Raw genomic sequence first — 25,800 nt, 5'->3', positions numbered from 1 at the left:
GAAAGTCCCTAGATACCTAGTTGTATGTATAGGGGATGGCTGTGAAGTGTTACAACCCACCCCACCTCTTTTAGTCAATGTTTAACTAGCAGTATTAACATAGTGGTTTGAAATTAGAAAGGAAAAAATGCATCACATGTTGCCTAAGAAACTACATGTAAATCTAATATTAATCAAACAATTTTATCTGCAATAGTATAGATACTAAACAAAATATACTCTTGGTCAAAAAATTTACTTTCTGAACTCAAAATCTGTTTTTTCTCTATATATTCTGAATGTGCCTGTTTCCAGCCTTGATAACCACCTTACCTGATCAGGGAGGAAGTAGGTAAATACTGAAATGATCACATAACTCCTATCATATCTCTAATTGGTGGAATGGTGTTGTTACAACTCTCCTCATCTTACAACCATACCCGGTCTCCCCTACTTGTTTTTACACTACTTTTTGGAGTTAGCTTGGCGGACTCGTTCCACATATGTGCAGTAGATTGGTCAGTGCCCTTGTACCGTAGTGGCACATCGACTGTCTCACAGAGCCACTAGCATGGCGAGCATGTAGACTCTTCTTGGTCTTGTTTTAAGTTGCAGCCTGTTATAGTAAAATGGTATTAATATTTTATTGATTTGGCCCATATTGCTTGCCTACGTGTGTAATGTGGATCAACAATTACAGTTCTCTTAATTTCTTGAAACATTTTTAATCTTTATTAAGTGTTTATTGAAGAGTTTGGTATGTGGGAAATAAAAACCCTCGGAACGGGCCCTCACTCCCAAACTTCATGCTCTTGGATGTAACTGTAACTTAGACTTAGATGAACTGTTGTCCTTTCAATATAAATGGTATTCTATTCAATGAGACACAGATTCCATTAAAGTTCAGATTAACTCAAGTTTTAGTGATAATTTCAAGCAAATAAACAAATACATTAAATACATGTGTATCCGAGCTGATCCCGGGAGCAGACTCTCCAAACTCTGCATTGCATTGGTTGATGTATCCTGTTTCGCTCCTCCTCTTGTGGGTCTTACGGTCAGACACATCTCCACTTCCATCTCCACACATATTCAATATTAAAACAATAGTGTATTCTATCCTATAACACTTCTAAAGTAATAGGACTGAAATGTGACACTGATCAATAAGACATCATCTTGATATTAGCAAAACATTGTATATGGATAAAAGAATTACACAGTTGGTTAACATCAACAAATGCATTCCAAGTTTGTGTGCTGTGTCACAGGATGACCTTCACATCCTTCAGAGCTGCAGTCCACTTGCAAAGGCCCATTGTATTCATGTGTCTAGTCTTATATTTTATCAGGCCTGAGTGCAGGCAACAATTTGTTAAAATCCATAAAGGCCCCATTGTCCCTCAGTCAGATATGCAATTCTAAATTATAGCCTCAGCCTCTGATACAGCCTGCTAGCAACCTAGGCATAGCAACTTAGGCCATAGCCTGAAAGCAAAAGGGTGTGAAAGAAAACTGCACCTCAAAGTTTCAGTGTATCTTTCAATCACCTTAAACATTATTCTAAAAAAACATGTGAAACATTACCCTAGTATTTAGTAGTTATCAAGCTAGGCATATGGAATATTCAAACATGGCTAAATGCTAAATAAAATATCTTCAACAGGTAACAGTTTCCACCCTTGTTTGGCCAGTAGTAGGTTATTATCACATTTCTTATGGTTGAATGGACTGTCTACTGCAGAATAAATGACCCAAGTTCATAACATATAACTGCATTAAGTGCCTATTGCATCAGCTTATAGTTCCTCCTGGGCCAAGCCAAATGTTTGATTAGGCGGCAGTTAGTTGTGTAGGACAAGCCAAAGAGGAGGATTAAGGCAGTAAGAAACTGGGGCAGAGGAAGAAGATAATGCAGTGACTACCTGCTAGTGGGTGTTAAATCTGAAGGCTAGTACAGTTGGGAGCAGCATTTTCTTGTCAGCTTTTCAGATTAGGCAGAAACACGTTTGTCGGGGGACAGTAGGGAACTGTGTCAGTGGGAGCAGGAGTAGTTTATCTAACCGCCATGGCAGCCCTGTGCTTCATCCAATCTACTATTTGAGCTAACAGTCAGAGCCAACAAGCATTATCGGCTACAGTAAGGGGATTAGGCTGCCATGTGGGTTTATGCACTGAGAGGGAGAGAAGAGGCAGGGAATGAAGTGATCTCTTTGGGGGAGGAAGAGCGGTGAATCTGCGTGAGGGAGTAGAGATTGAGAGATTTTTTTTCATTTTACATGCCTACTGTGCTCCCCATAACAATGCAATCCCTTCGCTTACTGTGAAAATGATGGCTAGTCTTAGTGTACACACTAATGAGCCATAACTTTATGACCACTGGCAGGTGAAGTGAAAAACACTGAATTACTTACTTTGACACAAGCCACCTAAGCATTGTTGCAGACCATGGACACCCTTTAATGGAAACAGTATTCCCTCTTTCAGCAGGATAATGCATCCTGCCACAAAACAAAAATGGGTTAGGAATGGTTTAAGGAACACAACAACGAGTTCAAGGTGTTGACTTGGCGTCCAAATTCCCCAGATCTCAATCCATTTGGGCACCTGTGGGATGTGCTGGACAAACAAGTCCCAGGCATGGAGGCCCCACTTCGCAATTCACAGGACTAAAAGGATCTGCTGTTAACGTCTTGGTGCCAGATACTTCAGCACACTTTCAGAGGTCTAGTGGAGTCCATGTCACGGCGGATCAGGGCTGTTTTAGCAGCAAATTGCACAATATTAGGCAGGTGATCACAATGTTATGGCTGATTGTGTATGTTGGCATAAAGACCTCCAGCTGTGTTTTCATTTAGAGCAGAATCCTTTAATAGGCTGACTACTGAAATTATATTAAAATGACTCAGCAGTTGCCATCATGGGATGAGCTGACAGGCCAACCTCAATATTGATGGACTAAGACGCTAGTGATATTTATGAGAAAGGTGGATGTACTGAGGGATTATGAAGGGAATAAGCAAGAATGAGAAAATATTTCAATTATTAGGGATCCAAGAGCAGGATGACAGAATATAATCAAATATAAAACCTGACCCTGGTTTACCCTATGCAATGCAATAGAATAAAATAGATGTTCAATTAATGTCGAGGTAAATAACACACCTAGAGAATCCATAGTTCTCCCATGGGGTGTAGATGATATCTTCACAGAGATGCTCACAAGTCTCTGAGCAAGTCAAGTCTCAAGTCTCGGAGCTAGAGTCCAAGTCAAGTCTCAAGTCACTCATAGTTATAATGAATTTTGTATCACTTGCTGCGTTCAATCCAAGCTGCTTATAACACTGCACAGCTATAAGGAATTCTGTAACTGTAACCTGTTTTTCACTTACAGAGCACAACCATGTAATGTGCAATGCAAGCAATGACAGCTTATTAACTAGCCTACTGTAAGTCAACACACCTCCAGTGTAACGTTATCTAAATAAAACTAACATTACATGATCAACAATAAACCTGCATCTACAACTAATGACAGCTTATAAACTACTGTAAGTCAACACACCCCCCAGACTCTCAAACCAGTATAACGCTGTAACTGAATGAAACTATAACGTTGCATGATCAACAATAAATCTGTTTGCTGCCGACGTTAATAATTAACGTGATGGCAGCCAGCGGGACGTAAATGATTACGTTAATAGACCACCACAAGTTTGGCAAGTAAATAAACGCTCATTCATCTTTTCATAATGAACGACAGTCGGACCTAACCTCCCGTAGGTCGTAGCTAAAGCAAGAAGCTATAACGTTAGATGGCCAATGCTGAGCTAAACATGGTTACTAACCTCAAGTTACTAACCTATTTTGCGCTCAGCGCTTCTTTGTTTGGGCCTTGTATAAAGTTTTAAAGCCAAAGTTTATGATGAATGGCACAGCAGATGCCGGTTTTTGTTGTCCTCTATCATATGAGACCGCGCTGCTGATACTATGTGTTACGTAGGCAGGTTATAGGTAACGCAGGGAGGGGAATAACAGAAAGCTCGTCAGACGTTTCCTAAAAATAAACATTGTTCATGAGTCCCGCACCTCGAGTCCGAGTCGAGTCTATAGTCTTTCACGGACGAGTCTCAAGTCGAGCTTGAAGTCACAGTGTGTGCGACTGAACTCGGACTCGAGTCCGAGTCTCAAACTGGAGTCCCCATCTCTGCATCATCATTGCCATGGGGGGCGCTGACATTTCTGCCTCAGGGTCAGGCACCACTTTTGCAAGAGGGAAGTATAGAATTATTTTTACTTTGCTGCTGAATAACTTCCTTGTCAGTTAACATTGATTAAACCAGCTTCTTAAATCATCATCAATTAGATTTCACTTATTTTATCACAGCAGTGGTTGTTAGGTAAGTCACTTTATCCCTTATGACTATGGGTATTACATGTATGGCACCTTTTTCAGTGTTTCCAATTATATGGAGTTGGGACAATATTTTCATCAAGGCCATGTGAAGGACAGCCAAACACTGCAGCAGTGACCCTTCTGAGCGGAACAGTAAACAAGGTGGTCACACCTCCAGCTCTCTTTCGAATCTTGTGTAAACATGGTTATAGATCTGATTGACCTCTAATTTTAATCATGCAATCATGACATCTCATGTTAATCGAACTGTGAATATACGGTCCATAGTTCACAGTATTCAATAAATAGTTGAGGCGAATCCAGAAGACCCCTCAGCCTTTGACTGCACTCAATAAACCTGGAATGTTATTCTTATGAGAGTGCAGCTGGTTTCACCTCACTCTTTCTGCTATGTTTTACCTAGAAGCCATATCACGTACCATATCAGGAAATGGCAGTTGGCCAGCTACAGGGATAACTGATTTCAGTCATTGTGCACTGTTCTCATAGGTATCTAATGCATCTTGATTTAAATAACGCTTTGTGTAGGCTTTTCTGTATTGTCATAGTTGTATCTAAAATGGTTGATACAAAAATCCAAACAGGAATAATCTTCATTAATAGAGGTGGTTTGAGATGTCTTGTGTAAAATGGATGAACCATTGTGATGATGTCAGCATGTCCCAAATATTTTAGTTGCATTCTAGTAGCCCCCAAATGTATCAGCAAAACTAAAGTAGTGCAGAAAGCATGTCTGTGTGTTCTACAGCACAAAGCACTATTCATGAGAAGCTGGAGCATGTGCACTCTGCAGAGATATAATGGTTACTTCTGCAGTTTTTGAGCAATATACTGGAGGTTGTCACTTTTGGACGTTTCATCACAAATGACAAATACATGCTCAGAGCGGACACACAATCCATAGCATTAATCTTTACTTTTAAACCTTAGAGGTGGGACTTTCTCAGAACAGATAACATTGACATTTTAGCCAGAAAAAGTGCCATGACATTCAGAACAATCGCATCTTTTCCTGTTTTCCTTTTTGTTCTTTGTCCCCAAGTCCTTATCCAAACAAAGAGAGCAAATGAATGAGACAGAGTAGGAGGTAGAACACGAGAGGCAGAAAGAGGGCGGGTTGGTGAAAACAGAAAATTCTTGGACCCTCCATGCCATATGGTATCATATGACTTCCAAAGCAGGACTGCTGGTAAGGGAGCTGGGGGAAAGGGGCGGGGTGAGAAGGGCGTGTTGATCTCAGCAAATCAGAGCTCAGCTCTCACTTGCTCAGTCTGGTTTGTACTGCCCAGACCTGAATGTTCCCTGCAGATGTCCTGCAGGAAGATTGTGTTCTACAAGTGTTTTTAGTCTACAGGAAGATTTTCCTGCCAACCCTCACTTCTCACTCACACTCATCAAGCTGCTCTTGGACATTACCTCAGCCCCGTTTGAACTTCTGACCAATGGGTAGAGATACTCTGACACTTAAATCTGTTGTTGCAGAGGTAAAACATCTACATACAGAACTATCTGTGAAAGCCCTAAGCCATAGATAAAGGCATATACAAAAGAAAGTCAGAAAATGTATTAAATTATAAAATGTATCAAATATAAATACCAGGTTAAAATGTTTTCAGTATTGGACTGTGACTGCCTGTCAAGACTTGCTTAACTACACCAAGGTGTTCCAGGGTGTGACAGTACTAATACGACAAACTGGCCTGACTGGACGGATAAATGTAGTGAATTAATTGTTTCACGACAGTACCACACAATGTACTCCATTTCTCTTTTTCCCTCTCATTGTCACTTTTCTTTTGGCATGGTACAGGTGACAATACACAAGCTGCAATCGATGATCGAGCCTGCACGGAGGAAAACAAAACCCAGCAGATTGCTCTCCTCTGTGTGTGTTATTGATTGACTTCAGCCTAATGCAGGTCATTTATTCTAGTACACACAGTGACACAAACATACGCACATGTACACGAATACAGTGTGGTAACGACACGTCTGCATATTAACTGCGTTGTACTGTGTATTGTCCTCCTTTGACAATGTCACAGAGGGAATGTTGTTGGACGTCTGTGTCCTGAGGCAGTGGAAGGGTGTGTTTGACCCATCTGGACTAAACAGGCAGCTATGACCTCCAGTAGGCTACCTATTACAGACAGAGAGATAGAGAGTATGCAGAGAGATCGAATGATCAAATTGTGAGAGGCAAGGGAAGAATCACTTCCATTTGCAGTGCATATATATATATATATATATATATATATATATATAGACAAAAGTATATACAGTGTTGGATAACCAAAATTTACCACATTTAACAGACTTTAACCAAAACCTGGCAGACACACTTTAAATACATAACCTATCTGTATAAAAACATACAGAGCTTTTCACAGTTCACAAGTTCCTTGATGTTGCGATGGAAAAAGAGAAGAGAACGAGCAGTGCAGGATTAATAATTTAAAGCTAACACAGCATAAAAACAGCTTTCCAACACATGCCTCTGCACAGTACACAGTGTGTAGATAATTAACTCAAAATACAGGAGTATGTGGGTGAGAGTGGGGGCAGGCATGTAGGCATTTGTGCCCTGTGAGCTAAACATAACTAAATGTAACAACAATTACTCGTCCCTTTGCCAGTAAGGTTAAAGAGACACTTGACTAAAGTTCAAAGCCTCTGAACATGATTTTATACTGGATGCCGCTGTTCAAGAGACTGAATGCTCAGGGCTATTTGAGCAACCTGGCTAATGGGCATTGGTTGTAAAGTATTGAGCAAAGGCTGTGAATACGTATATACGTGTGCTTTTTTGTTTTTTATTTTTTAATAAATCTGCAAAGATTTCAAACAAACTTCTCTGACATTGTCATTATGGGGTATTGTTTATAGAATTTTGAGGAAAATAATGAATTTCATCCATTTTGGAATAAGGCTGTAACACAACAAAATGATGAAAAAGTGATGAAAAGCTGCATTCTTTCTGGATGCACTGTATAATGTTTACCATGTTAATCTTAGAATGTTAGCATGCTATCATTTGCTCATTTGCACTACAGGCCGCTATTCTACAGGCCGTGGTTTAATTACTGAAACATAGTTATTTTAAGGTAAGACAGGAGAGCACAGGAAGTTTTATTTAGTCAGGACTGTACTTTCCCCACACATATATTACTAAAGCACTGTAGACGTTGTACTTTTTGTCCTACTGAAAGAAATGTGTTGAAAGAAATGCTCCAACCTGACATATAGCAACATACTCTTAATCCTCTTCCTCCCTTGTGGAACATAAGGCTTCATATAACATGCATCATTTTATAAAAAAACAAAAATTACACTGGTTCATGAAAAATATATTAACCTTAATAACAGCCACTTGAAACCTGAAATGGTTACAAATGGAAACACTGACAAATTGCACATCTGATGTGAAATCATTTAAAATAGTCCATATGGACTACAGACAAAGTTTTGTGTCCAAGCCCCTGGTTACAGGGAGCAGCCTTGGGCTGAAACTGGTTCCATCCAATATCCACCATCTGCTCTGCAAAATATCATTATTATGCAAAGGTTAACTACTTTTTATATTGTGTCTATTACCATAGTAACACTTGAGACTGTATATCTATTTGATTGATATTGATATGTAATAATACTTATCCCACAGTAGTCACCATTACTGAAGTGCACTTTACATTAGTTTTGATAGGCAAAAGATACTTAATGTTGAGCTATGCAGAAATGTTGAAAAAGACAGTAAGAAATTGAGATAATGAAATTATTTTACGTTGAAATCATAGAAGTTAGTCTGGTTATGAAAGGCAGGCTATGACAGACACAGGAGGATGGTTGTAGGCATGGCATGTGAGTCTGATTGCACAGTGTAAATCCACAAATAATTTTGTGAGGCCCCTCCTGGTCACACAAGGCTTTGCAGAATCAGACAGGCTTTAGGGGCCTTCCTGTCACTTCTGGGCTAGAGGGATAACAGTGGTGCTGAATCTAGACAAGCATGGGGAAATACAAGAAAATAAAAGTCACAAATGAGAAATATTTCATTTGCATTTATTGTGCTTTTAAAATACAATGCATTGTTTAATTAGGTAGCGTTATAACAAGACTAAGAGTCTATAGCCACGCTAGCAGCTCTTTGAGGTTATGCTTAGGCACAGTGGTGCTTAGCATATTAGCATGCTATTTCTTGCCAAATAAAGTTAAACATTTTTGAATGTGGGTGAGAAGGTTTTTGCTGTGTCATTCCTAAGCCTTGAAAAGAACCTCTTGAAAAATGCCTAACATTCCATCATGTATTCTCATCATGACTCAGCATCTTCCTTGTCTAGCGTCCAGTTCATGTACACACATTCATATGATTTTAGCTTCAAGCTTTTTGGGGGAAGAATTCATAAAGAATACTTGTGAATGTCCTTGAGGGTGAAAAAAGCAGCTTGCAGTCGGTGAAAGCCTTTTTGTACTGCACCCGATCCTGCTGTATGACAGTAGAAACAAACTAAAAGGTAAGAATCTACTGGATTGGTGTATTAAGAAGTGGTATTAAGTTTCCTTTCTTTATTGTTAGTCTCCCTGTCTCTTACCTGTTGCCCTAACGATACCTGAGACAGCTGCCGACATTCTTTTTTTCACGTCCCAATTTCAGAGGTTACCTGATGCTTGGCTGTTCCTTTGTTCAGGTGCATTATGAAGCAGTTACTTCACCAGTTAGATTTAAAATACTTCACTGCAGGAACAAACTGGCGGAAATATGAACTTCTCGTTTTAACCTTTGCATTAACATTTTATTGCATAAGTTGAACTGATTTCTACTATGCTGCTTCAACTAAACTGGCATACCCTGATATATTGCGATGACACTCTACAGCCACAGTGGCAGCTCTTTGAGGCAGTGTTTCAAGCTGAATGCTAATGCCAACATGTGTGTATGCATTGTGTGTTTTCATAGTTGGGGCCCACTCAAGAAAATCTCAGCTCTCATGTGTCTGCTGGTTTTAGCTATTGAAGTGTCCTGTCTCACAGCACTATTTCACAGAATCACAGCGATTCCTCCAATCAGTCGCACAGTCAGAGGGAACAACGAACAAGCTTGAGATAACAAACCGAGCACTGAGAGGACAGCTTACAACCAGCCTGAGTTTGGTCCTGTGGGCATTCTTTAGTGTTAAAGGTGCTTTTCCCAGAATTTTCTACCAGTGGGACCCTGTTTAAAAAGGGCTTGGATTGTTGTTTGAGTGTAAGCTAACCCCAGGCTTTCTTGGACCCCTACATACAGATTTTAAGCTATCAGACTGTAAGTCTCAGTAGTTCATACAATGAGAGCCTGTGTCTTGTTTCAGTTTGACACACACCTTGCCAAAAACTGTAGGATTGTAGCCAGGGAACCAACATTTCAAAAAAGTTCAAAACCTCTGTTTGACTTTTACATCTCAAACTTTAACTCTTACTCATAACCACCATTGTTTTTATTGCCACTACTCCTCCCTGAAAAATATCAGAATGAACAGAGAAGGATTTGGTGTATTGTCATGCTTTCTTCACTGGAATGATTGTGTAAGACAGGACAGCTGAAATTGTGCAAAGATAGCCCTGCTCCTCAAATTTTGTCATTCACACATACCAGATGAGATTACCTTTATTGCTGTGCTTGTGGTTCCATATGTAGATGTTAAAACTACAACAATAATAGTATTCTTTGTTGAGTTTACACTTGAGAGGAAAGCAAATAAACACACAGAGGAGGGAGGTCACACAAGTCCAGTGACAGTCTCCACAGCTGTACAGGCAAAGCCTCTATCCCTGCACCTCAGCTAATGCAACCCAGATTAACCACTCTATTAAAAGGAAGTAGTCTGGTAAGTGATTAGTGTTGGCATAATTTGTTGTTATTTAAATTCAGCTTTTACATTTGCTTTAATTAGTTTTCCTCATTTCAAAAGTTTTCCTCATTGAGCTTCATGATTTGCATAGGGGAATAGTCATGGGGTAGAGCTTTTCCTGGTGCAATAGTTGTCAGTAGTTTCAGTCATTGCTGCCTAACCACATGCTAAGGGACACGTGGCATTAGCTGCTGTATGTATATAGTAGTATATGTGGTTCCACATGTGCATATATATGTATATATATATAATGTGTGTGTTTCATATGACACTTATTATCAGTAATCCAGCCCAGAAAATCTGCTGTTCTACATGTAGCCTACTCTTCTACTCTACAACTCTTCTACCATACAATGAGAAATAGACATGATCATTGGCTGAGGACATGCCCACCCCAGGCTGTGTAACATTATTTGTAGTCTTAGAGAGTAAAAAAGTCTTCAATAAACTAAATGTGAATTTATAAAATTGTATTGATCTGGAGAAAGACGCTAAAAACAGTTGCAATGGTGAAACAACTATCTTACATAGCTTTAATATAGCTGATAGCTTAGATTGCAAACAAATAACTTTGTTTTGTGTCCCAAACTTGTCAAATCTATAATCACCCAACTGAGGCAGAAGAAGCCATCACAGATGGACATTTTACTAAAAAGAACAGCCCTTAAATCTTCATATAATGTGGCCTAACTAACTTTCTACACTGCAGTTGTAAGAATGAGCATGATATTTAAAAACGAATGCAGCCCGAAATACGATACAAACTAATATCTATTAAATATACTAATAGTTAACAACTAATCCAAAAAAACATGCCGAACATGAATTTGTATGTTGCTTTAATGAATGTAATGGAACATCTGGCTGGTAATTGACGACTGCCGGGTTCCTGTTTAGGCACGCCCAGGTCCATGCGTCATACGCATGGGGGTTGCTTTTTTCCGGACAGATAAGTAGGCTGCTGGACGCCGCGTGGAACACATAGCTCCGTATGTGAACTGTAAAGGAAGCTGGCAGTTTATGTTATTGATATTAGCGACAGTAGATTTTTGAAGCGAGTAGTTGCGCTCTTTAGATACATTTCAAGATAAAATTAAACGCGCACAATGGCTGAGAAGATGGATATGGAGGGAGGGAAGGCGTCCAACGGCGAGGCGCACCTCGATAGCCACAGGAAGAGCAGCCCGGAGCCGCTGTCCCAGCGGGTGAAGAGGATAGTGATGGCCAACTTGCTGGTGATTCTCACTGTGGCTGGTGTCATCATAGGTGTTTTAATTGGACTTGGTGTGCGCAACGTGGCGCTGACCCGGACCCAGGTAATCTACATCGGGTTCCCCGGTGAGCTGCTCATCCGGCTGCTGAAGATGATCATCATCCCCCTGGTCGTGTGCAGTCTAGTGTCCGGGGCGGCCAGCATTGACCCTAAAGCCCTGGGCAAACTTGGCGGCTGGGCTATGCTCTTCTTCCTGGTTACCACCTTAATTGCGTCAGCCATTGGGGTTGTGATGGCTTTCATCTTACAGCCTGGGTCTGTGTCAGCCAAACCGAACGTGCATGACTTGGATGGTGACGTGCCCGCCGCCAAAGAAGTGATAGACTCTTTCTTAGATTTGGTCAGGTGAGTGACTCCCCCGAACACCAACAAGTTCCCTCACCTTGGTGGCAAACTTATAGCCATGGTACACACAGGAGTCTCTGCTCCTTTTTACATATTTGTTCTTTGTGGTTTTATTTTACATTTTGTCTTGACAACATGGGCACATGTGGTGAAGAGCGTCCTGTCGGGACAACCCCGCGTGTTAAAATAAGACCGGTACATTCTTGTTCTGTGGGCGCGCTTTACTATCATTTCACGGGCTTTCCATTTTAATTTCCATTGAAGTGGCGACCACAAGCAAGAAGTAGGCTGTAGTGTATTTTTTTGTTTTTTAGCTCATGTACAGACACGTAGTGAAGAGACGTGTGGTCTAACGTCTCACTAATGTCCGAAAGATGGCTCCGTGCCCTTTTTTGCCTTTCAGCCTCAAACTCGTTGACCTTTTGTTGCTCTTCTAAGTCAAGAGCATATCCATTCCTCAGCACCCGGCTCTAAACCTGTCTGGTTGAGCGTCAGTAGCTTCACAGTATGGCTTTATTTGTCAACGTGTCACTTTCATGAGACGCCTCATGTACTGAGAAATAATAAAAGGCAGCAGCGGTGTTCAGAGTGGATAAACACTTGTCTCAGAGACTGAAATAGTGAGGTGTCAAAATCAGATATTGAATTTTAAGGCGTCTTACACCACGTGTTCCATGAAGTGTGTTTTTTCCTCTTTTACACATGTACACATCTCCAGTTTTACAAATAAAAAGAAACGAATAGAGCCCAGATGGCATTGCTTATCTAAGCAAACAACACATTCAGTAGATTAGTGTACTAAAAAGTGTATTGAACCTCAACCTTTTGTAAACACACTGCTCTGCAATGTCATAGTGTGAGCTGAAGGGGCATGTGCTGTTTTCCCTTACAAAGATAAGTAAACTGGCAATTTAGTATAACCATAGGATTAAGGGAAAGGTAGCTCTGCTATAGTTTGCCATCCAGTGTATGTGTTTTTTTTTTTTTTTTTTTTTTTTTTATGGCTTCAATCAAGAAACATGCTCAAGTGTTTATGAAGAGTACACACACACCATGACATTGCGAGACATGAATTGAAGCTTGCCTTGCCCTTTCATGTTTCCAAAAGTGTCTGTTCACATGCAATCATGATACACATGTGACTCTGGCATCATTTTGTATGGTTATTTTTGAACATCTTTGACGCTTTCAGTGCTGTTACGTGAATTATGGAATTGTGCGCTATAAAAACCAGAATTTTCCACACCCCCCTCCTTTCCTCCACCACCGCCATCCCAGCAGTGGGACCTAGCCCTGGCAACACGTCTTGAAAACATTTCAGTCCGCCTAGAGCCAGATTAGACGTGCAAGGGTAACGGGGTAAAACTTGTTACACTGATTTTTATCAGAGCCCCTTAGATAATAGTTTTCACAAGTTGCAACACAGTGGCATGGTTTACAGAACTCTGATCTCTCTGTTCATGTTTAATGGCTGGGCTGAAAAGTGATGTCCATAGTAAACACCTTTTTTTTCTTTCTAGAAATAAAATTGTTTGATAATCAGTACAACAGTCCAGTTTATTAACTGAGTTCAAGAATGCAACATCTCACTACTGTTTTCCAGATTTATCTATTGGTAGCAGGCTACTTTTTTTTTTTTATAGGGGGGTGGGGGGTTATCCGGGGTAGCACACAATCCACCACTGCACATGCGCGCACACACATTTATATATTATCCTAATAGGCCAACAGGCAGAACTCCATGCCTCTCATTAGAGCGAGCCCTCTCTGTTGGTGTCCTGGTTAGTTTTGACAACAAAGACAGTGTTTGACTGAATCGCTGTTCATCAAAGTGTAAAAACAGCCTGGTCATTGTTCAGATCCATGCTCTATTTAATGCTTATCTGTCATTGTCCACAGACACACTTACATGAAATGACCACGTGAATATTCTTTGGTTTCAAACTAAATATATTTGGGTTGTGGACAAAACGTTTGAGGGTGTCATCTTCGGTTTTGGGAAACACTAGTTGAATTTTAAAGATCAAACATCTAATCAATTAATTGAGAAAATAATGAAGATTAATCAGCCCTTGACCACATCTCTGCCTAGAGATACATAATAGACTGTGACTGGAGCCACTCCTACACATCCTTGTTAACATTCCTGATCTCCTGCCTTTTGTTTTCTCAGGCAGTAGTAGTGTCACCTGTGGATTTATTGACCATAGGAGTGAAAGGGGATCACACAAGATATTTTTCAGATCAGCAAAAAAAAGGCTTAAGTTAATTTTAAAACACACTACATTAGCTCTGATGTAGTCACCTCTCTCTGTCTGTAGTCACCACTCTTATGATCTATTTCTATGATGACAAGCATGCCCACTGTCCCAGTTACACCACTGAAAATGCCCTAAATCCCAGTTTATGGGATTTCACTCAGTGGAGGCGAACCTGTGTGACTAACCGTATAGATCAACTACAGTCTGTTACACCAATAATTGACAATATAAAGTATTTGCCTTGAGCTACAGCATGACATTAAATACAGATTTTGTTACACTTTTCTCAGAAGAGGTTCACATTTTACCTGCTCTGATGCCAAGAATATGTGTTATTGGATAGCTCATCAGGCTGAATTTTTGTCCCTTTTTTAGCCTTCACTTTTAGTATTTCTGTCCTGAATAATGCACTGTCAAGTACATTCCCACATTCTACAAATTAAATAAAAATATCACCAGTACACAAATTCAGCGGGGGGTCTACAAAACTGTGCAGATCAGACAGGCCATAAACTTACTGAACTTTCTCCATCTCATATCATTTTACTCTCTGGATCTCAATCTAAAACTGGCTCAGTATTGAGAATTGGAGCAGGTCCATCCCTCCGATCATCTTCTCCATCAAGCACCTACAGTCATTGTTAGACAGGGAACTAAATATTTACTATTCCGCGTAGACCTTCACAAGGTGTTTTGTTCGCTTGCTGCCAGATCTGGGAGGTGTAGATGCCATGAAGACGTCAGAGCGGTTTGCCTGGAACAGTCAGCAGGCCGCCATGAAAGGGACACACCCACTTAATGGCGTTTGACAGTGTCGCGTGTGGATTGTTGTCATACGACTCTATTTACAGTGTCTTTGGCTGTGCAATAGTCAAGGTTATTTATATAGCCAAAATCCCAAGAGGGTTACCCAATCTTCACAGCACATGAAACCCTGTTTTCAACTCTTGATTTGGTTAAAGAGAAACACAACCAAAACCGAGATGTAACCTGATTTTATAAAAAAAAAACATGCCATATTTACCATAGCATACATATAATAGATGACACATTCAAGGAAGTTAGCCTGTTTAGCGTTTCATTAGAATTTGGTTGTGTACCTATGCCAGGAGTGAAGCTGCCACAACAAAGAACAAGGAAGGGGATCTCTCAGGTTTCAGATCTATATTATCAGCTTGGTGCAAAGTCAGATTAATTGAAAATGCACAATAGAAAGCAGTGTTGTGCTGCCTTTTTCCAAACATGCAGGTCTTAGACACTGAAATGATCTTTAGAATATGACCCAGTATTTAGCATTTGAAGCTGTATTAATATCAGGATTAGATGACAATGATAAAGTGACTGAAAGATTTGAGTAACACAAATACATCTGAATATAGTACTAGAGTATTCAGAAGCCTGATATTGGCTTGAAAGCCCGGCATCCTTTTTGTCAGGGCACTTCCAGAATTCAACCTGTGATGCAGTTGCATACTGTTGCATGTCACGCAGTCATGTGATGTTTAATCCAGATGCACTAGGGTTCACAATGAAAGGGGGGGAATAGTTGGAAAGAGCTTGTGAAGTTAATGCCTTATTGTTCTAAATCCATTACAGACAGCTGACTAAAGGGGTATCGGGGACACATGGGTTTAATAAGTTCTTGAGAGATTTAATATGCAGTTGGACCTATGTACCAACGTGTGTGTGTGTACATGTCAGCGGAGACTGCATAACAGCAATAAGAAATGGGGGAGCAGAGTGAAAAAGGAGATTAATAGTTAAATTCTCCTCATGATCGACCTTGTGATTCCATGGGTTTGAACGATCGCTAACTACCAGGGGGTATAGCCGCTGTCTGCTCCACTGGTGATTAGACATTTGTAGAATAGAAGTGACTAGTATTATTTTTAAGAGTTAGGGTATAAGGTAGGACTGTGACCCAGAGCAGCTTTGTAGTTGATTTAACCTTGTCTGTGTGGTGCGCAAAGAGTTCAGACTTCACCAGAAACATTCATGAACTCAGAGGATGGCAGTTTATGGCTTTACGATGTGTTTGCCTTGTAGCAAATGTGTCCTGTGTGTCCGTTCAGATAAGTGGTCAGGGGTGTTTTATGCTGGGGTGTGTGTGTGTGTGTGTGTGTGTGTGTGTGTGTGTGTGCAGATCGAGGAACAACCAAACAAGGCCCGAGCACTTCTATTGTGTTCTACTCTTCAGTTCCCAAACATGTCATTTCTTTCCCTCCAATTACAGCCACATCTTTTTCATTAGATTTTTCCCAAGGCAACTGGTTCACACAAAGCCCAGGAATTGAAAGTATTTGGGTTTGTTTTTTTTTCTCCCCACAGAAATATATTTCCCTCCAACCTGGTGTCTGCTGCCTTTCAATCAGTAAGTACTGCATCTTGATTATTTGCACATAATGATTTTTAAATTGTATGAAAGAAATATTTAGATAAGATGACCATGCACTAACTGTGCAATACCTTTCCTATCCAGTATGCAACCAGCTACAATCTGGTTACCAAGAATGGCACTGATGGAAACCCCAATGTCACAGTGGAGAAGGTGAGCAAAAGGAATCGCCTGGTTGTCCACATAAAATTGACTGCAAATACACTACATAACATAAGGACACTATCTTGTTCTCTCTAGAATGATGACTGGTGTTGTTCTGTGTATCCTGACTTCTGATCTGTGTAATTTTTTTTTTCGTCTCTCTCTCTAGGTGCCCTTTGGAAAAGACCAGGATGGCATGAATATTCTTGGTCTGGTAGTGTTTGCCATTGTGTTTGGTGTGGCTTTGAGGAAGCTGGGAGAGGAAGGAGAGATCCTCATCAAGTTCTTCAACTCCTTCAACGAGGCCACCATGGTGCTGGTCTCCTGGATCATGTGGTAAGAAAACCTGCACGTTTGCTGGTTAGGGGAGATTATAAATAAAATCAGTATGAAGGCCTTTGTTAAATATCATTTGATCAGGCTCTTTATTTGTTCCAGAAGCATAATAATTTACAGTATTTGCTGTCCCTTCTCCTTCTTTCTCTTTCCTGCTCTGCCTGTTTTGCTACAGGTATGCCCCTCTTGGTATCATGTTCCTTGTAGCTGGCAAGATTGTCGAGATGGAGGATGTTGGGACACTGTTTGCCAGTTTGGGGAAATATATAGCCTGCTGTATGATCGGACATGCCATCCATGGTTTTCTTGTGCTGCCTGCCATTTACTTTATCATCACAAGGAAGAACCCATACACCTTCCTCTGGGGAATATTCACAGCTCTGGCAACAGCCTTCGGAACAAGCTCCAGGTAATAAACTCACCGTTGCTTACTTCTGACTTTCCTGCACACACGCCTGTTTGGTCTTGCTGGTTGTTAACTCTCAAATACTGAGGTTGTCCTGTTCTAAAACACACACACACTTCTCTCTACAAACTAACATACACATACCTTTCGCCTTCATACACTCACACGTATTCCTTGTTTCTTAGCTCTGCCACTCTGCCCCTGATGATGAAATGTGTGGAAGAAAATAATGGTGTGTCCAAGCACATTAGCCGTTTTATCCTGCCCATCGGCGCGACGGTCAACATGGACGGAGCTGCTCTCTTCCAGTGTGTGGCTGCTGTTTTCATCGCTCAGCTGAACGAAACTTCCCTTAACTTCATCCAAGTCATTACCATCCTGTAAGTCCTAAAGCCACTGAAACACGTCTGCAGTTACACAACTGCATGAAAAACTATGTCCAGTTGTACAATTACATCAGTCATTAGGTAGTGAAATGCAAATATAGTCCGTATACAATGACATATATTCAATTCAATGTTAGTAAAAAATGTTGTAACATTGTGTAACATTTTCTATCTGTGTCTGTCATTTTCCCTTCTAATGTGTTAGTGTGACAGCTACAGCATCCAGTGTTGGAGCAGCAGGTATACCTGCTGGGGGTGTGTTGACTCTAGCTATCATCCTGGAGGCTGTAGGGCTGCCCACCAATGACATATCTCTCATCCTGGCTGTCGACTGGCTTGTGTGAGTACAAGACCTTTGTATTTTATGTGAACTTGAAGCATGACAGCCAAGTAACAGTTACTTACAGACTTGCTGTGCTCCCTGACATGTGCACTTCGGCAAGTTCTGTCCACATGTAATGTCTAAATGGCTATCTGAGGAAGTTTGTTAAAGTATATCATTAAAATTGCTTGCCATCCAATCTGTCTTTCTTTAGTGACCGTACCTGCACAGTGCTGAATGTAGAGGGCGATGCCTTTGGGGCCGGGCTCTTGCAATACTTCGTGGACCGCACGTCCAAACAAGAGGAAGGAGCAGAACTGAGCGAGGTCAGGCTGGAGGGCGACCAATCAGCTGCTGCCCCCGAGCACTCGCCGCTCATTGAGAAGCGAGGTGGGAAGGACAGTGCAGAAACAGTTCTGTCCGAGTCTGTCATGTAATCCAGCTGCTGACATCACTGACCCTCTCACTTGTTTGACACCCCTGCCAGCCAAAACCTGAAGTTCAAGCCTCACTTTTTTTTTTCCCCCCCTGCCCTGAAGAAACTGTTGCATGGAGAGAGGATGAATATGCACAGTATTTATAAAATACAAAGAGAAGCACTCTGTCAACACTTTTCTGTGCGGGAAGCAAAAAAGTCGAGGGGTGGGGTGAGGGGATTCAAAATCCATAATATGCTCAGTGACTTTTTGTTTTCTTTTTGAAGGACAATATTGTGCATTAGTCTGGCTACTGTGTTGAGACTGTTTCATTTGGCCGATCCTCATTCATTTTAAAGTCAGAATTTTATCATGCGACCAAGTTGGATAAATCAGTGGTTCATCAGTCACAACTAAGTTTATCATGTGACCAATATAAACATCCACTGCAGTGTCAAGAGGCTGGCCTATTGACCCCTGCAAGATGTAGTAATGGCCGATCTAATGTTACACAGAAAGAAGAAATGTTACATTCATTTATGAGAAATGAAAGTGGCCCACTGGCACCAATTTATATAAATAGAACCTGCATAAGTGAACTGGAAGTATTTACCACTCCCTGGTGGAAAGCATGAAAAGTTCCGACTTTAAAAGTTCACGAGGACCACCATACAGCTTGCTGCACCCAGCAAGACAATACAGTTTTTACATTAACCTTCTGGAATCCGTTACCATCCAAATGTTTGTTACCATCACCAATTTATTTTTTTGCCCTTTTCTGTTTCCCATATAGAAAAAAGATCCTATGTTGTAAAATCTATCATTATCTGCTTTGAATACATTGTTTGTGTATTTTATCATGCATGATTATGGCCACTTTCATGCAGACTTCTTCTAAAGTATTTTAAACTTTATTTCTTGGATATGATTTGGCATATGGAACAGTAGTTAGACTGTTTTCCATATACTGTGCATGAAAACAGCTTTGATTATGGATGACATTTTTTTATTTCATTTTTTTGGTTCCTTTGGTGAGAGAAGGCAAAAGGGCTGTACAACCTGTTCTCAAGACTATATTTTTTGCTCTGAAGCACACCAAATGAAATAATATCCTCAATGTCCCAAAGCTGAATGATGGAACTTTTTCTAAAGGATATGTCAACATGCATGGACACAGATCTCCAAGCATTTCTGCCTCCTGAAATGGACATGGAAATGGACATCTGTGTGATGGCAGACAACATAACCTCAGGTTTAACTATGACTTGAAGATGGTCCTTTAACTGCTCCTTATCTTCTGCGACCAAAAATCACACCGACTCAGCAAACAAGAACAGAGACGGTTTAACTCCTGAAAAGGTTGAATGACATTTCCAGGGAGATATGATGTTGGTTTTTTTTGATCTCACATTTTAATAATGCTGCTCTGTATAGGTCCCAGCATTTTAGCAAAAGCACAAGAAGGATTCAAAGGACAGTATGATGTGACTAGAAGGACATTTAGTTTGATGTTGTGTATAAAGTGTGGTGTGAGTACACGTGATGTGTAAGCAGTAGGTGACTTGTTAATTTTTAACCGAGGGTACTGACCCGGATCCTTTCTTTCACCTGCGACTAGCAAACTCCCACCCAATGCTAAATTGTCTTAAGAATATTATAGCTCCAAGACAAAACTGACGGGCGACAAGTCACAATTACAGATCTGTCTGCTACTTCAGCACTACGGACACCTCCATGGATTTGTCAAAGCACAGCAAACTTAAGCTAATGATATTTCAGAGCCATGGTCGGGGCCATAGATTCCAAGCCCTCAGTCGGATAGAGGATCAATTAACTGCTCTGCTCTCTGCTATTAGGTGGGTGGATAGAGATGATGCATTTTGCTAACAAAGGGCATGGCGTCCTCCCTCAAATCGCCTACTGTGTCTAAGTAAAAGTCCTTCCACTACAAGGATGTCTCTACATTTTCAGAATAAAACTGTTGAAGCCTAAACCCTAAAGTACTCGAGGCATGCTTACTTTCACTTAACTTAAACCTATTTATGTGTTAGATGTAATGGCCATGGACATGAAAAACGAATACTATAGGCTTCAGGCCTCCTTGTACGTCATTGATGCCTCTGATACTTTTTTGTTAAAATTGATATTTATTACCGTAATCAAAATCCAAAGAAAATGTTTTGACATGTTAACACAAAATTTAATGATTTCTCTCAAATTGGATCTTCGAGTCTTTTTGTAAAAACTGGGTAATTATTGTTTTGTTTAAGTTTTAGAACTATTGTTAACTTTTTCTTGGTTTATTTTAAATGTGTGGATTGTGCATGTACAAGATGCTTCCATTTGGTGATATTTTTTTTTCTTTTGCAGTTTGGCTGTGGGCATTTTGAAAACTTCAAGACTTGAGACTTTAGAGAATGTGTGGTGTAGTAATGAGATGTATTTGTTGTATCCTGGAGGGATAATGTCTATTTTCCAATGCAACACACATCATGTGCAATTAACTGCACAGTTGCACTATTGAATGTTTTATCGCTTCCATCCATATCATATTTTACCTGTTTAAAGCTCTACCAAATGACTACGGAATATTCTATTTGTTATATACAAAATGTATGCAGTGGGTTAAAGTCTGTATTCTTAATCAGCTTTATAATGGGCTACCTTCTGCAGCATTACCAATGAAATTGTTGCAGTCCTGAGGTCTCAACTTCTACAGTCTTATAGATCATGACTGCAAAAATGCTAACTGCCTCAAAACAAGCTATTGTGCTTCAGTTTCTACTTATTGCCTTTTTGGTGCAAGGTTGTAAATATAACATTCCTTTCTGAGATCTTTCACCATATGGATGTCTGTCTGGTTCAGAGTATTTGTGGTGTTTGTATGCACATGGTAGAAACTGATTTTATTAAAGTAGGTCTCCCTTTCAAAAACAATGATCAGGAAGTCTGAATCTAGTATCTTTAGGTTTTAAACAATAAAGTCTTTTGTATTTGGCTGTGTCTCTTGGCTGTTACAACCTTCCCTGCACATTTTAAACCCTACTTACTGCAGTGGTGAGTTGTCCCTGCATATTTCATGACATTGAAAATGCACTAAAACTGCACAAAAACACAATTGCCCGTCAGTGCTATAGATGCTTATCTAATTACCAGGTCATATATGAACAATGCTGGTTTTCCATTAAGTAAGAGGAATACAACATGTGCAGCACCAACAGGTGAAAGGCAGCTATTTTAAATTATTTTTCTTTATGTCTGATTTTATTATTGTATAAGTAAGCACAATGAGTAATGTACAATTCTGATTCAGATTCCTCATGTGTACACATACCTGGCAAGTAAAGCTGATTCTGAAATACAGAGCAGCTTCTGCTTGAGTAGGATCAGAAGCAATAGCAGAACCAGTTTGACAAACAAGTGAGACGCATTCCTGCATATAGAGCAGGTTTGACCAAACTAATATTTACAGTGACACAACCTAGTTCCCACCATGAGCAAGCACTTTGAGGGAAAAATTTCAACAGGAAGAAACCTCGAGCAGAACCTAGACTAAAGGTGGGCGGACATCTGTCTCGACTGGTGGAGGCACATGTTACATTCCTGTTTGTCATAAAATCCTCCACTTCCGGGCGTTCGCCATATGGCAGAAGAACTCCTACAATGCTGCTGACAGGACGTGAACACAATTTAGGCTTAGGAATTACAAAGGCCACAGAATAACTAGGTGTGTTATGCCACCTAGTGTTAAAAAAATAACTTTACAGTCACTAAATTTACAGTAGAATCGCCAAGAGTCTTCAAGCAAAGTAATAAAATAAACATTAATCCATTACAACTTCTTTATTTTACCAGTTAATGAACCGAGGTTACACCTTGATACATCACACTCAAGTAACACTACAGGAAACGTACCCAGAGATGCTGGTGGGTTTTGTATGCAACTTCTTTTAAAAGGTTTTCTATTAATAATCTACTGAAATGATATTCCATTTCAGTCAGTATGTAATGGGCACTCAGTATTAACACACAGTTTCATATTTTTAACTGAATACTAAGGCCTGATAGAGCAACATTTTATTGTCTCCATATGCCAACAATAACAGGATGAATGGTGCGTTTCTCATTTCACCACATGAAAATGTACTCACCCCAGCCGTCTGGTACCAAGTGGCACAGAGATACGTAACATTCATTCATAAACTGTGCAAAACTGAAAACAATCCGTGCAAATCAATGCAACACAGTAAAGAAATTCATAATCACTTATTTTTAAATAATTCTGTACAAAACTTCAAATCCTGCTTAAGACTTTGTACACTCTAGCTTTTAACAAGAAACCAATATCAATATAATTTAAAAGTATTTATAATTTTTTCAGCAGTCACACGTATACATTACTATATAACACACAGATTTAGTTCACCATGTAGTCAAACCAGTCTTTGACTCTGAGGTATTCCAGGTGTAAATGCGCTTGTGTACGGATTTACATTTTTGAAAAACTGACAGCAAATGCAGTCATTTTGGCACCATAGTAGTTTCCAAGCCTCATCTTTTAGGCAGTTTTAAAAAATAATACATTGAGGCAAGATTTTCTGTGTTGTGTTAGATAAACAAATACAGTACGAAATAAAAGGGCTGGTGTGTCTCCATTATCTCATAATTTGCTTCTGTCCAGCCTCTTTTTTGCGGGGTTGGGATACTGGGGATTCTCAATAACTCCCTCTCCGAACTTGAGCTCCAAGAATGCTCTGTGGTTGTTGGGGCTGTAGGCAGTGATGCCGGCAAAGGACATGGGCACCAGCGGCTGCAGGAAGTGCTCTGGGAACTCCACGTCTTGTTTGTGCTCTGTCCATGTGTCTTTCGTCATGACGCCATTGCGTGGATAGAACGGCCACAGGTCAACATGCAGGTGGTTGGCCTCGCTGTACTGGACTCTGTAGAAGTCTCCTTCCACTGCACGCTCCCAGACATAGCCATTAGCATCCACAAGAGAGCCTGCGTCCAGGTTCTTCAAGTGATCACAGTTAGGATATCCTCCAGGTAGATGCCCAGGTCCACATCATAATCCCATGGGATGATGTCCTGATGGCGGACGGCGCCCAGTAGAGTTCCCCCTTCTAGCCAGTAGCGCACACCTGAGGTCTCCAGGATATTGATGACATACTTGGTGGTTTCCCTGAGAGCTCGCAAACAGCAGGGAGGTGTCCAGCGATCCAGATACAGGTAGTCTGGAGTGTCATCCTGCACAGTGCCAAAGCAGCGAGGCGTCTCTTTACTGCAGCCATACCACTGTTCTTTCCCATCAGGCAGCAGGAGACGCTTCAGACCAAAGCTCCTCATGAGTTTCCCGGTGGCCTCCTTCAGTCGAGAGTCTGCCTTCCATTGGTTGTGAGCGGAGCTGAACAGGGGCCGGTGGTTTGCGGAGAAACATGGGCTCTCCAGCAGCTTGACCTTCCAGCCTCTCAAGGCAGTCTGGACAAAGAGCGAGGAGAAGAGGGGACGCCCCAGAGGGACAGAGAGGTTAAAAAGATCCTCAGTGCGAATGAGGACAATTGCATCTCCTTGTAAAGCCGTACAGACACTCCCGCTGCTCCCAGACGCAGCCGGCGAGTAGGTAGCCGTCCACTCTCTGAGGTTCACCCGCAGGTGGAGACACTGCACAGCAGATCGAGCCAGTACGGGTGCAGCCACCAGCCTCACAGGCCCCCCACCCTCACCTTCCAACTCCCTGATCAGCCTCTCGATAGCCCGAGGTTGCTCCAGCTCCACCCCATCAGGCACCAGGAGCACAAACTCTGTCTGGACGTGGTACTCTGGCCGGTGAGCTTGCGGTGGCTGGTCCGGACTGGGGGAGAGCACTAGAAGTCGCGCCCCCTCTGGAAGCATCAGGGGAGGGTATGGAGATGTGTCAGCCACAGCCAGGAAGGGAAGCTCAGGTCTCTGGCGGAGAAAGGAATTAGCCACATCCCCAACATAATTCTCAAAGTTTTCAAACTCCCGAAGAAGAACAGTCACACGAGGGCCACGGCTATGTCCCTCCACTCCGACCACTCCAGGCTCACCTCCAGCTCCAACAAGTGCCCCTAGGCCTCCCCCCAGACCAGAGGCTGGTAGGGCAGACCTCCTCGTGCCCCTGCCAAGTTCCTTCCTCTTCTCCATCATTTGCTGCTGGGCCCGGGACACATAGTAGAGAATGAGAAGGTTGAGGATGATGGCGCCAGTTAACAGGCCCTGGCAGAGACTGATACGCATGGCAACTAATGTTTACTTTCCAGTTGCTACCAAGAGATTTTGGAAGTTTCAGTTAAGAAATACAGTGAAGTGTCTCAGGTCCTGATTAGTGGCATAGTGGAGGAATGAGTTGAAGACAACCTGTGAAAGACAGAAAAAAATATGAAGTAACTGTATTTTGCTTTTAATTCCACAGACTTATATGTACATAATAACTGTATAAATTAGTAACATTACAAACTAGGACAGTCATAGCTCCATGCAAGGTTTCCTTTTATAAACAAAATATGGCTAGCTGCATTACCAATCAGCAAAAACAGGCTGGTGAAATTCATGAGCACAACTCACCTTAATTTGGATGTGTCTATTTCATTCTCTACAATACAATCATTTGCATCACATTATGCATTAACGTTAGCCGCGTTAATATCACAAGCTTTAGCAACGTTAAGCCCATTAACCTTGTTGAACTATATTTGGTATTCATGGTGGTTCATCTCAGCCAGCTCTTGTAGCATTAGGAGCAAACCTGGCTGAATCGGTAACTGTTAGCAGCACGCACAGATTTCAGTCTGCATTGTTAGCTAATATTTGTGCGGTTGTGGGTGGAACCGAGTCCCCAACATTTTAAGACGAAATCCACAACAAAGGGCACACAAGTTGCATCAGAATATTTCATTACTATGAAGTTTAACACAAGCTCAACCATGAAACCCAATTTACCATTACGCTATCACGCTCGCAGTCTGTGTCGCCCGCAGCAGCAACAACACAAAGACTTCCGGCTCAAATCCTTCAGAATAATTTCCAATTTTAAAAGATACTCTGACGTTTTTATCATAAATCTTCAACCAACATCTTTACTGGTTTAATCTCTTTTGCTTGCAGGTGTTTGCTTTCCACAAAGAATGCTACAGATTTTGTAATATGAAGTAGAAGATAAAGATGTTTGCATGCCTCAGTATCATCAGAGGAATGCATACTGTGTGGGGTTGGAT

At 41.1% G+C, this 25,800-nt stretch overlaps 2 protein-coding genes across 2 annotated transcripts; one reads left to right on the top strand and one right to left on the bottom strand.

Annotated features, from left to right (window-relative positions):
* Positions 1-11,233: 11,233 nt before the first annotated feature.
* slc1a5 (solute carrier family 1 member 5) lies at positions 11,234-21,563 on the top strand. The gene is made up of 8 exons (XM_038694096.1): positions 11,234-11,899; positions 16,489-16,531; positions 16,640-16,708; positions 16,869-17,035; positions 17,211-17,444; positions 17,627-17,821; positions 18,033-18,167; positions 18,364-21,563. The coding sequence occupies exons 1-8, from the start codon at positions 11,388-11,390 to the stop codon at positions 18,584-18,586; spliced, it is 1,578 nt and encodes a 525-aa protein (XP_038550024.1). The 5' UTR covers positions 11,234-11,387; the 3' UTR covers positions 18,587-21,563.
* An 830-nt stretch (positions 21,564-22,393) lies between these two features.
* LOC119883449 (fukutin related protein) lies at positions 22,394-25,519 on the bottom strand. The gene is given in 3 exon segments (XM_038694095.1): positions 22,394-23,599; positions 23,602-24,943; positions 25,151-25,519. Coding segments are annotated over 2 exon segments (1,596 nt in total). The 5' UTR covers positions 24,824-24,943; positions 25,151-25,519; the 3' UTR covers positions 22,394-23,225.
* Positions 25,520-25,800: the final 281 nt, after the last annotated feature.

The sequence above is a fragment of the Micropterus salmoides genome, unplaced genomic scaffold, assembly GCF_014851395.1.
Source record: "Micropterus salmoides isolate LMB-PRFRI ecotype aquatic unplaced genomic scaffold, ASM1485139v1 Ms_hic_scaffold_3, whole genome shotgun sequence".
Taxonomy (NCBI): domain Eukaryota; kingdom Metazoa; phylum Chordata; class Actinopteri; order Centrarchiformes; family Centrarchidae; genus Micropterus; species Micropterus salmoides.
The sequence above is the reverse complement of the archived record's forward strand: the minus strand, read 5'-3'. Positions and strand labels throughout refer to the sequence as shown.

Bases quoted from the DNA above. Each gene is read 5' to 3' on its own strand.
- slc1a5 (XM_038694096.1), top strand. From the start codon at position 11,388: ATGGCTGAGAAGATGGATATGGAGGGAGGGAAGGCGTCCAACGGCGAG. The intron at 16,532-16,639 runs GTAAGTACTGCA...TTTCCTATCCAG, and splicing joins TGTCTGCTGCCTTTCAATCA to TATGCAACCAGCTACAATCT. The intron at 17,822-18,032 runs GTAAGTCCTAAA...CTAATGTGTTAG, and splicing joins ATCCAAGTCATTACCATCCT to TGTGACAGCTACAGCATCCA.